The sequence below is a fragment of the Miscanthus floridulus genome, chromosome 18 (assembly GCF_019320115.1).
Source record: "Miscanthus floridulus cultivar M001 chromosome 18, ASM1932011v1, whole genome shotgun sequence".
Classification (NCBI taxonomy): Eukaryota; Viridiplantae; Streptophyta; class Magnoliopsida; order Poales; family Poaceae; genus Miscanthus; species Miscanthus floridulus.
In genome coordinates this window covers 17,292,344-17,302,977 of record NC_089597.1, presented here as the reverse complement: position 1 = coordinate 17,302,977, position 10,634 = coordinate 17,292,344, and the positions used below count along the sequence as shown (strand labels likewise).

General features: G+C 47.2%; 2 protein-coding genes across 3 annotated transcripts; both read right to left on the bottom strand.

Annotated features, from left to right (window-relative positions):
* Positions 1-306: 306 nt before the first annotated feature.
* On the bottom strand, positions 307-8,050 carry LOC136522769 (wall-associated receptor kinase 5-like). 2 transcript variants are annotated; one of them, XM_066516573.1, is made up of 4 exons: positions 7,895-8,050; positions 2,402-3,292; positions 2,116-2,286; positions 307-1,834 (listed from the first exon to the last, which is right to left on the bottom strand). In XM_066516573.1, exons 1-4 carry the CDS (start codon positions 7,920-7,922, stop codon positions 636-638), a joined length of 2,289 nt encoding a protein of 762 aa, XP_066372670.1. In that variant the 5' UTR covers positions 7,923-8,050; the 3' UTR covers positions 307-635. The 2 variants fall into 2 exon arrangements, with proteins under 2 accessions (XP_066372670.1, XP_066372669.1); XM_066516572.1 differs by lacking the exon at positions 7,895-8,050 and having other exon boundaries at positions 2,402-6,917.
* A 1,663-nt stretch (positions 8,051-9,713) lies between these two features.
* LOC136522776 (early nodulin-93-like) lies at positions 9,714-10,634 on the bottom strand. Its single transcript, XM_066516580.1, has 3 exons — positions 10,415-10,634; positions 10,217-10,278; positions 9,714-10,130 (listed from the first exon to the last, which is right to left on the bottom strand). Exons 1-3 carry the CDS (start codon positions 10,476-10,478, stop codon positions 9,909-9,911), a joined length of 348 nt encoding a protein of 115 aa, XP_066372677.1. The 5' UTR covers positions 10,479-10,634; the 3' UTR covers positions 9,714-9,908.

Below are 10,634 nucleotides of genomic sequence, written 5' to 3'. Positions count from 1 at the left end.
GTAAAAGCGAGTAACAGACATAAGACAGTTTGGAATATACAATGGTTTGATATTGTTGTCTAAAATATGTAGGTTTGGAGAGTAGAAATTCGATGAAATGGCAATCCAATTAACTATGAATATTAGTTGTACAAACCTCAGATGGGTTTTGATTGTGCTATAGTATATCCAAATTTAGGTACAACGCTGATCTGGACAAGCCATAGAAATACTCAAGTACTTCAACATCCTTGGAATGATATTTTGAGGAAATTTTTGAACTCCTGATTATGCTTTTGCTGTGAATATCAACCATGAGAACTTAGCTTAACTTCAAAATCCTCGTATATCAGTAATGGATGATCTCTTAGTTCAACCTTTCATTGTAAATGTAAGCACTTAGTCCGGGGTACTAACTGCACTAAACCTTTTGCTATAAATATTAGTACTATTAATTCTCTTGGTAGAATTTAATGTTTAAATCAAGTACTAAAAGAAGAGTCTCTCCCGTTGGCACTTAAAAAAAAGGTAAGATACAAACGATAGGCTGGCACACTCCAAGGAGAGCGTGGCAAAGCCGCGCCAGGTTTTCTAGTCTATAGATGAAAGCTAATCATGGTAAGCCACCGTATACGTATTCTGACACAATGTTGCTACTAGCATGCATGGTCTACTACATATGGTGTTTCTATATCCATTCCTAACATTGGCGCTGTACAGTACATTGTAGGCGACGGTTCAGCTGAAGCCACGTCTGCTGACCTCTTGATAAGGAGTTCAGTTTCGTTATGCTTCAACAACAATAATAGCTTCCTCCAACTGCTCCGAATAGCTTTCAGCTTGTTGGCTACTTGGATCATGGAAGGCCTCTCCTCCCCCTTGTCGCTCAAGCACCATATCCCAAGCTCAGCAACTTCTTGGAGAAGTTCCTCTGTTCCCACACCCATTATACTAGTGTCCAACAAGTCACCTACTCTATTCTCCTTCATTGCCAGCATGAAGGTTGATGCAAGGCTTATTCTTTCCTTATGACCGTCAGAGTATATAGCCATCTTCCCTGTGATCAGCTCTAGAAGCACAACCCCGAAGCTATAAACATCGCTCTTCTCTGTCAGGTGCCGCTCCTTGTGGTACTCTGGATCTAGGTAACCAGGAGTTCCTTGTACAATTGTCATGTGCTGATCTGCATCCTTGGGAAGCATCCTTGACGCTCCGAAGTCGGTCACTTTTGCCGTGTAGTTCTCATCTAGGAGAATGTTTAGAGACTTGACATCACCATGGACTATGGGATGGTCGGTGGAGAGATGGAGATAAACAAGTGCATCAGCAGACTCTTGGGCGATTCTGAGGCGAACTTCGAGTGGCACAGGTGGTCGGTCGTTGTAGCTACTATAGAGTAAATGAAACAGAGTGCCATTTGGGACAAATTCGTACACCAGCATGGGCACTTCAACCTCTAAGCAGCAACCTAGAAGCCTTACCACATTCCTGTGATTGATTTGTGAGAGTATGATTATCTCTTGAATGAATTCTTCGGCTTGGGCCATATTGATAATCTTTGAGCGTTTCACAGCCACTACTTTTTCGTCAGTTAGATTGCCCTTATAAACAGTGCCATGGCCCCCTGTGCCAAGTTCTGTGCTCTTGTCAAAAATTTTTGTCGCCTTATCCAAATCTTCCACTGTGAATAATATCACTGTGTCAATTTGTCGAGAGTGGATTTGCTGAAACAATATTGGACCACCATTCTCTTTGAAGTGTCTCTCCTTCTCTTTCACCACCTGCCTTTTTTTACACTCCTTCATGATTACAATGGAGATACAAATGATGATACAAATGGAACATATGGAAATACCTGGAAATGAATGATTATCAGTTCATCATCAGTTCAACTAGCAGCATTACAATTGAGCGTAAGTGATAAAAGACAGCCCCTTTAGGCCTTTAGGGTCTATATGGAAAATCAGAACATGGAAAACATAAAAACCATACGAATGACCTTTTAGATGGGGTATAAAAGCATTAAAATCTTTAAACTAGCAAGTTTTGTACCGAGAAATTGCTTTTGATGGCCAAAACTCTGCAAAAGTTAGTATTCTGTACACACAACACACTCTTCTTGCAAATTAAACATACCTATCACAAACATCACTTCAGTTTTCTGGTTGGCCCCAGGAATTGGGGTGCAAGGTGTGCTCTTTGGATCCTTGCTCTGAGTTCCTGGTCTGCATGAACATTCATAGCTTCCAAAAGTGTTAATGCATGTACCTTGGCAATACAGGTCTGGAGAAGCACACTCGTTGATATCTGTGGTTTAATAAGCAAGTTAAGAGTTAGTCGAACCTTCAATGTGATTGAGTGAATCTAAGGTGTAGTAACATAACATGTAACTTCATAAATAGCAGAGAGAGAAAAAATGTACCTGTGCATCCATCGACAATGTAGGGATTGCCCGCGTAGCCTTGGGAACAAACGCAGCTATACCCCAGACCATTGGGCGCGTCAATGCATTCGCTATTCCTATCGACGCAGGCATATGATGTATGATTGATCATGCTGTAATTATTGCATGTTCCAGTACCAATAGCCCAATCCAGCACCATAGGAACCCCAGTGTGGTTGGCTCCATACATTTCTCTAAAGTTTGTTGCTTTGGCATAGGAGGCACTGAAATTGAACATGTTTTGCTCGGCGATGAAAGCGTAGCTGCATGGGCTGTATTCCCAGACATGGCTGTAGTTTATATGGTTTACTGCTGCAAATAATGTGTCCAAATACTTGAGGTTGTCAGGGATAGAAGCATGGCAGCAGCCCATGCCAGTGCACTGTGCGCTATTGTCAATGCCGTGCTTGTCGCAGAACGACGCGCAACCACTAAGCTGGTTCTCGTTCTGGCCATACAAGATTGCAACCGTAGCACACCCAATTGCTGTGAGTTTGTTCTTGGTGCTGGAAACAACGAAATAAGGGTTGTCAAATCTGAAGATAGGTTGATGCACTTCCGAGAAGTTGGGGTTGTCGGTGTGGTTGTGGCAGCTACTTGATATGCGATTCTCGACGCGGACTTCGCCCTGGTGCACGTTGATTTCCAACACCCGAAGGCTCTTGTTCTTCCCAAGATACAACACTTGTTCTTCCTCATCGCATATGACACTAAAGGCATCCTCCCGGGAGCAGGCACCGTTGATGCCAAAAGGGTAGGGGATGCTTATGTCACCGCATTTGCGTTGGCAGTCAGGCAAGGACAAACCAGCTCCTGCACAATGCCCCAAGGATAGGGAGGCCACCACAACTAGCAGTAATAACTTATTACCTGAGGTAGTGAAACAAGCAAATAAATTAAGATACTTATACATATCAGTGCATCACTGCATCATTGAGCAACTAAGGGCGTGCTTGGATTTTTTTGCTGAACACTGTGTTACCTCGCCGAGCTAGGAACTAGAGTAAGCACGTTTGGATGCCTTGCTAGCTGACATTGATTTCTTAGGTGAACCAAATTGGCTCTCTTGGGCTGGCAAGCGCCTTGTTGCTCGTGCCAATTAAGCTAGGCGAGGAAAGTCCCGCTCAGAACCAAGCACGCCCTAACAGTAGAGATTAGTCTTGTTTGGTTAACAACTATTTCTATCGCGAATCCTTTCAGTTTTGCTCTACTTTCTATTTCTAGCAAGAAAAAGGGCCACCTAGCCTTAGGGATTAGGAAAAGCTAGGCATGAAGGTTGTGTATATGACAAGTGGCACAATAGGCTAAACAACGGAAGCAACCAAACAAACCTTAAGAAAATTAATTATGACTGACTAAGCTAAGATGTGACAAATTTTAGAGTTAATCCATGGTAGGTATGAATTCTAGAATAATTAAAACCGGTTATCCTGCCTCTTGATTTTTCTAGTTAACAAATAAATCTTTAGAGACGAGCCCATCTCTAAAACCAGTTTTAAGGCCAGTTCTCGATGAAACTACCCAGAGAAAAAAAGGCATCTCTCGAAAATAAGAGACGTCACTAAAAAATCATGTGTTGTAGTAGTGAGGTATGCCTAGTGGCGGATCTAGAAAAAAATGTAGGGGGGGTGAGGCTGAAAAAAATGCGCTAGGTCAACATAAGTCCTTTATGCCCCCGTACAAGACAAATATAGTAGTTTAAAGTAGTTCTTTATTGAAACATTGATGAAAAATTCAAAATACATTATTAAAAGTAAAGAATGCAATTTATCCATACCCAAAGGGTGAAGTTTGACCGGGTGCCCAAGATAAATTGACTAGACTTTTGTATGATGTAATTTTCATTGCTAACCCAACTTAGTTCATATATCACATAAGAAAAAGAATAATAGTAACAAGTCAATGTTGTGATTATTTGTTATTGTTTCCCTTGATAATGAAATGACCATAAGAGCCATGTGTATATAATGTTTGGTTAAAGAACACAAGGGTATGGCATGAAGTATTGAAGTTAGGTCTTTTTATCTCTCTGAAGACAGACTTGGATGTGCAATTCGATAGGACATAATTGATCTGGCCATTGATCCTAGTAGGTTAGAAAGCTACATTCTGCAGGCGACTCTTTGTCAAAATTGATAGGAACTAGAATACACTAAGGCATAAGATTAATAGCTAAATCTTCAAGAAAATTGAACTCTACAGGCTGATAAGTTCAAAATTTGTACGGAGTAGTTATTTTCATTTTCTCAATTCATAGATGCAATTTACAAGCATATGACAGAAACTGTTAGAGGCCTCCACAAAAATTCAAATCTGACACTATGGCGACATGGAGATCCAGGTATAATAACCATCAGTGCTCGTCTTCACAATCCTTAATCAAATATTGGACCATCAAAATGTGTAAAACTAAAATGAAAAGGGACTGTTTTTTTACCTAGCGCTGGATGAAAGTATATATGTACATGCAGCCCGCAGCCCGATGGCCCGGCCCGAAGCCCGCCTTTTTGGCCTGGCCCGAGCCTGGCCCGGCCCGGCCTTCTTCGTGCCCGTGCCGGCCCGACCCAGGGTAGCAGGCCGTGCTTGGGCTGCTCCCCCAGCCCGACGGGCGGCACGGCACGGCCCGTCCAAAAAAAGGAAGCACGGAGCCGGCTCGCTAGCCAGAAGCACGACGCGGCCACTCTCAGTCTCTCACCGCTCCCCCTGTCAAACCCTAATCCCCATTCCCAGTCTCTCACCGCGCCTCTCTCTCTCACTCTCGCAGTCACTCCACTCCTGCCACCCCCGCGCGGCCACGCGCCCACGCCCACTAGAGGGCAGAGGAGGATCCTCACCTCCGCTCAGGCGCTCACCTCGACAGATCCGGCGTCATGCGTCAACCTCCGCGTGGCCAGGGACTCCTTACCTCCACGCGGTCGCGCCCTAGAAGCGCCGCCGCCGGCATTCCCCTACGGCCCTACCTCCTCTTGCCGTGCGTGACCGTCAGTGTCGGGTGCGGGTGCGGCCGGATCCGCCACGACCCTCTTCCTCGTCTTCACCCCCACGCCTCTGGAAGCCGGCGACCCCGTGGGGCAGATCTGTGGGAACAGCAGCAGCCACTACACCGCGAACGGCGCCTACCACGCCAACATCCAGCGGCTCGCCGCCATGCTCCCCACGAACGCCTCCTCGTCCGGGAAGCTCTTCGCAACGGCCACCATCGGCGAGGTCCCCGACACCATCTACGCGCTCGCGCTCTGCCGCGGCGATGCCGACTCCTCCTCCTGCCTCATCCGCTACTCTGACCAGAACTTCCTCTCCATCCCCTTCTCTTCTCGCCGGATCCGGCGTCGAGCGCCGCCACCGCCTCCCGCCTCTCTCAGCCAGCGCCGCCCCTTCGCCACCCGCGCCCGGCCTGGAGGCGACGACGACGCCTCCGTTCCCCTCTTGTTGGGCTGCTGGGCCGGCACGGCCTGCTAAGACGCTCGGGCTTTTTAGGCCGGCCTGGCCCGAAAAATGGCCCGACAGGCCATGCCTGGGCCGTTGGCCAGGCCCGGTGCCCGGTTCGGCACGGTCCGGGAGGCACGACGTGTCGTGCCAGCCCGACCACCATCGGGCCGTGCCTGGCACGGGCCCGTGCCGTGCTGGGCCAGGCTGGCCCGATGGACATCTATAGATGAAAGTCCTGGATGGCTAGGGCCTGGGGCCTGGGTGCCTGGTTGGCTTGCCGCTAGCAGCTGGCCACCACCGCGGGTCTGGCCACCTCCCGGATGCGCCCAGCGGCCTGGCACTTGGGGTGTCGACGACCTGCCGCCTGCTGCAGTGCCGCTGTGCCATGCTACTGCTGCCCGCCATCGGCCATCGATGGATCCGGACATCCGGTGCTAGCTGCCGTCGCCGCTAGTGCTAGGCGTGGCCGCGTGGGACTCCACTAGTGGTCGGGGCTCGGGAGTTGGCGGCTGCAGTGCGGACGGGATTTGCGAGTCGGGAGAGAGAACGCGACGTCAGCGACAACAAATAGAAAGGCCGATAGAACCGAGCCCAGCTCGGGTGTGGCTAAGGCTGGATAACGAGCCGGCTCGGCTCGTTTCGGCTCGGCTCGTTCTGGCTCGTTAAGATAACGAGCTAGCTCGGCTCAGCTCGGCTCGTTATCCTAACGAGCCAGAAAGCCAGCTCGGCTTGACTCGTTAAAAGTTCGAACTTGTTCGTTAAGCTCGCGAGCCAGGTATAAAAAAAATACATAAAATATAATATTTACATTTATCTAAAGTTTGAGAATAATAATTATACAAAAGAAATGCATCTAACAACCTTAAATCGAATAAAAAAATTAATATGTGCTAATATATATACAAGTATAATAAAATATTATAGTATTCATACATCTAACAACCTTAAATGATATTTTTTTTCTGAAAGCTTGGCTCGTTTAGCTCGCGAGCGGCTCACGAGCTGGCTCGAGTTGGCTCGTTATAGCTAACGAGCTAAAATCTTGGCTCGGCTCGGCTCGTTATCATAACGATCCGAGCCTAGCCGAGTCGAGCCAGCCACGAGCCGAGCGAGCTAACGAGCTTCGAGTTTTTCGTCCAGCCTTAGGTGTGGCAAGGCCCGGTTGTTGGGGACCTTGCCGGCCGGAGTTCGAGCTCCCGTGGCTGCGAATTTTCGGTCTCTCACCGGGGTTTGCCCCCAATAAATTCCATTGTCTCTCACGCGTGGAGCCACAGAGGGAATGCGACGCGTCCGTCGCCTATAAAGCCATGGTTGGACCCGGTGATCTCACAAAGGACGTGATCTGGGTGTAGTTGTAGGTTTGTTTGTGTATGCGTGGTGTGAGTGTGGTATGCGTGTGTGAGGTTGGTGTGAGTCCGTACGTGAACAGATGTTATAGCTGTATCCAGATGAGAGGCGTCAAAAAAATAGAAAGGCCGAGCACTGGGCCTTTTTTTTGTCTCATCTTTTCATCTCATATATATGGTCATTAGAGTTATATGGTTCTGCTAAAAAAAAGAGTTATATGGTGGGGTATCTTTACATCTACTTCTTGGGTCCCTAATTTTTTTTTGTTTCTGTATCATGACTAGATTTTTAGAAAATATGTGCAACATTTGTATCTCCAAATAAATTTATTATGAAAATAAATTCAACGATTTATCTAATGATTTTAGTTTTGTACCATAATAATAATTATATATATATATATATATATATATATATATATATATTCAAAGTTGTTTCTCGGAAAACGAAAACGACAGTTATTTAGAGACCGAGGGATTTGTGTAGTTGCATTTGTAAAGTAGTATGGAGTTCACGCTAGTTGGAGTAGTATTTACTAAGCAAGCTAAGCGGAGATGTAAGCAGGTTTTCCTGCAAGCCTACAAATATATTTAATTTTTATAGTTGATCGAGAACAAGCCCGCTTGCATCCCTAAAAAGCAGACACGATTGATCACTTGCTGTCTACAGGACGGTGAGCAGTAGCATGAATCTTACCTGTAATGAGTAGTGATGACCAAGTCATGCGTCCTGCTGTATGCAATTCCTCTCGACCAGAGAGTCCGGGAGCGGCAAAGGGAGGGAGGTCGATTCTACTTCTATGCTAGCTAGGTGTCTTTGCAGTTTGCACAGTACGTGCACTGCTCAAGCTCGCGTTCGCCCTTGGGCAGTGGTGTGTGGTGTACTGGTGTTGCGTATATAAGGAAAGGCCTCTCCATCGCCCTCGCCTGGTCTTCCAGTCGGTGCCGGCGGAATTTACGGCACATCGCCATGTCATGGCGGGCAAGCTAGGTTGACTGCGAGAGGCAGCAAATGCGCGTTGCATCGTCATTGTTTATTGATCCCGGCATTGACTCGGGTGGGTGGGTCTTGACTGTTGACGGCTTCTCTGAACGGACGTGGCTGTGCTTCAGCCTTCAGACCCCAGTGTGCCGTATGTTTACCGGCGTCCCGGCGTCTGGATCTGGCATGGCACTTGCCGCGAAGAGTCGCAGGCGACTGTCGTTGGTGTTGCTGATGCGACTGGACAGGATTGCAGACATGAGAGTTGAGAACACGACTGCTAGTAAACCGAGCAGCTCCAGAGTCTTCGCTCTAGAGCTACGTATCCAACAGTTAGGCGGTAACGAATCTGAACATTCCTGAAACCGTCCTCTAGCTATCCTGCCTTCCCCAACCTAGCTACTGCCTCTATCTCCAATTCGGTATTTCTGATCCTGTGAACTCTGATGAAATTGAGTATCAATTGAGTAGTGCAATCAAGGATTGTAACACGCCTTAGCGTATAACAGCATTAGCATGCAGACAAAAACGTTCCTTGGGTCCTTTTCAAATCATCAGAAAACAAAAACAGAAAAGAAAGAAAGAAAGAAAGAATAAGATTCCACCCTCTGCCCTGCCGAGGAAGCGCAGTCAGTCTTCCAATGCTCGCGCGCATCGGATCCTTTTTGTTGATTAGGCCCATGTGTGAAAGCCCGTCTATATATCATTCGTGGCGGAGCGCTGGGCCGGTGCGAAACGGATTGGCTCGTGGAATCCACCGAACTAGCACCCGAGATAGCATTGATTTGCCACGCTTGATCAGTTTGTCCTGTAATGTAATACATGATCTGGTTCTCGCTCAACTGAGCAAACTGACGAAACAAAGACTACAGATACAGACATGCAATTGGTGCAATGGCTCATTTCAGTTGAGAACTTGGGATACAAAGAGCTCCTACTCTGTTGTGTATGGGTCAATTACTACTAATAGTAAACCATTATGATTAGGTTTGACACGGTGGACGGTGTATGGATCTCGGACACACGCCAACAAACAGATCAGTGACTGGTTAGTCGTTGTTGTTCACCAGTTCAGGGAAAAGGTAAAAGAAAACAAGCCTTTCCTAATGACGGTGGTTGGTTGCTGTGCCCTCGGTTTTGGGACTGATCAATCGGTGTGGCGCTCCCAGTTTTCAGCTGGGCAGCTGCCTTATGGACCTCATCGCTGCGTCTGTCTGTGGGCTGCCCGGCGCTGCTGACTGCATACGTGCTCCCCACTGAGGGATACCTTATCCCTTGCAGACACATGACTATTTTCTGCAGAGGTTTCAGACGATGATCAGAGGTTACAGATTTCACAGGACTGTTTATGATAGTTTTGTAGCTAGAATTTTTTTAATGATGATTTTGTACAAACCATTTTACCGCGTCTCGTTAGTAACAGTAAGATAGTATATCATCATTTTTTCTGCAAAGGCAATATATATGGCTACTATCGGTAAAGATGATGTTTTTCACAAGAAAATAGCACATAATAAAGTTATTGGGAGGGAAATTAAATTTGCATTCATTCTGAAACTGAGCACCACAAATTAATTACAGCGCTATATACTAGTATATACAACTGGAGTGCTATTACCAGTACATCGATGATTAGTGCGCTACTAGAGTATCAGCAACAGCCTAGCAGTTTATTCAGACATCGATAGCATCTCTGGTGCTTGTACTGACGAAAAGGTAGACGGATGTCTCATGGCCTGAAGAAAGCCGGGTGCAGGTGACCGGTGCCCTGGAAGGAGGTGTTCCTGAGGTGCTCAGGAGCCTCCTCAAACGAGTGCCGCCTCGCTAATGACAATATCTTCTTGTCAGCGGCGATGAAATAGGCCATCCCGGCAACTGTAGAGATGATGAGAGCCTGGCCGGTGGGGTTGATGTTGGCCTTCGCCCATGGCAGCATCCGAACGCTCGCCAGCTGAAACAACAGAGGTTACGAACATGGTGAGGTACATAGGTACAGGCTTATACTGTAACGATTGCATAGGATGGAATGAAACTCACGGTGGGAATCGCGGAGGCGATAGTTGCCACAGCTGCCGCCTTGGTTCCGGCAAGGGTCGCCTCTGCAGACGACATGTGGATACAAAAGCATCAGTTAGATCAGTGTACTACGCTACTACTACTACATATACATAGCGCTTCGAGGCAAGCTTGTTTGAGGCCATCTAATGCAGTATGTACACCAGTACACCTACGTACCTCGCGAGCATCGCTTGGCGAGGGCAAGCTTCTGGTCAAGGGATGCACGGCTCACCGTCGACATCTCTCGGGTCTATGCAGTTGCAGACTTGGACTTGCAGTAGCAAAGGAAGGCTAGTAAAAAGAAGCAGCAGCTCTAGAAGCTAGCACGCAGTGATCGAGTGGCACGCACTGAAACTGAAAGCACAAGGAGTGAGTTAGGACTGAGGACGAGGACGAT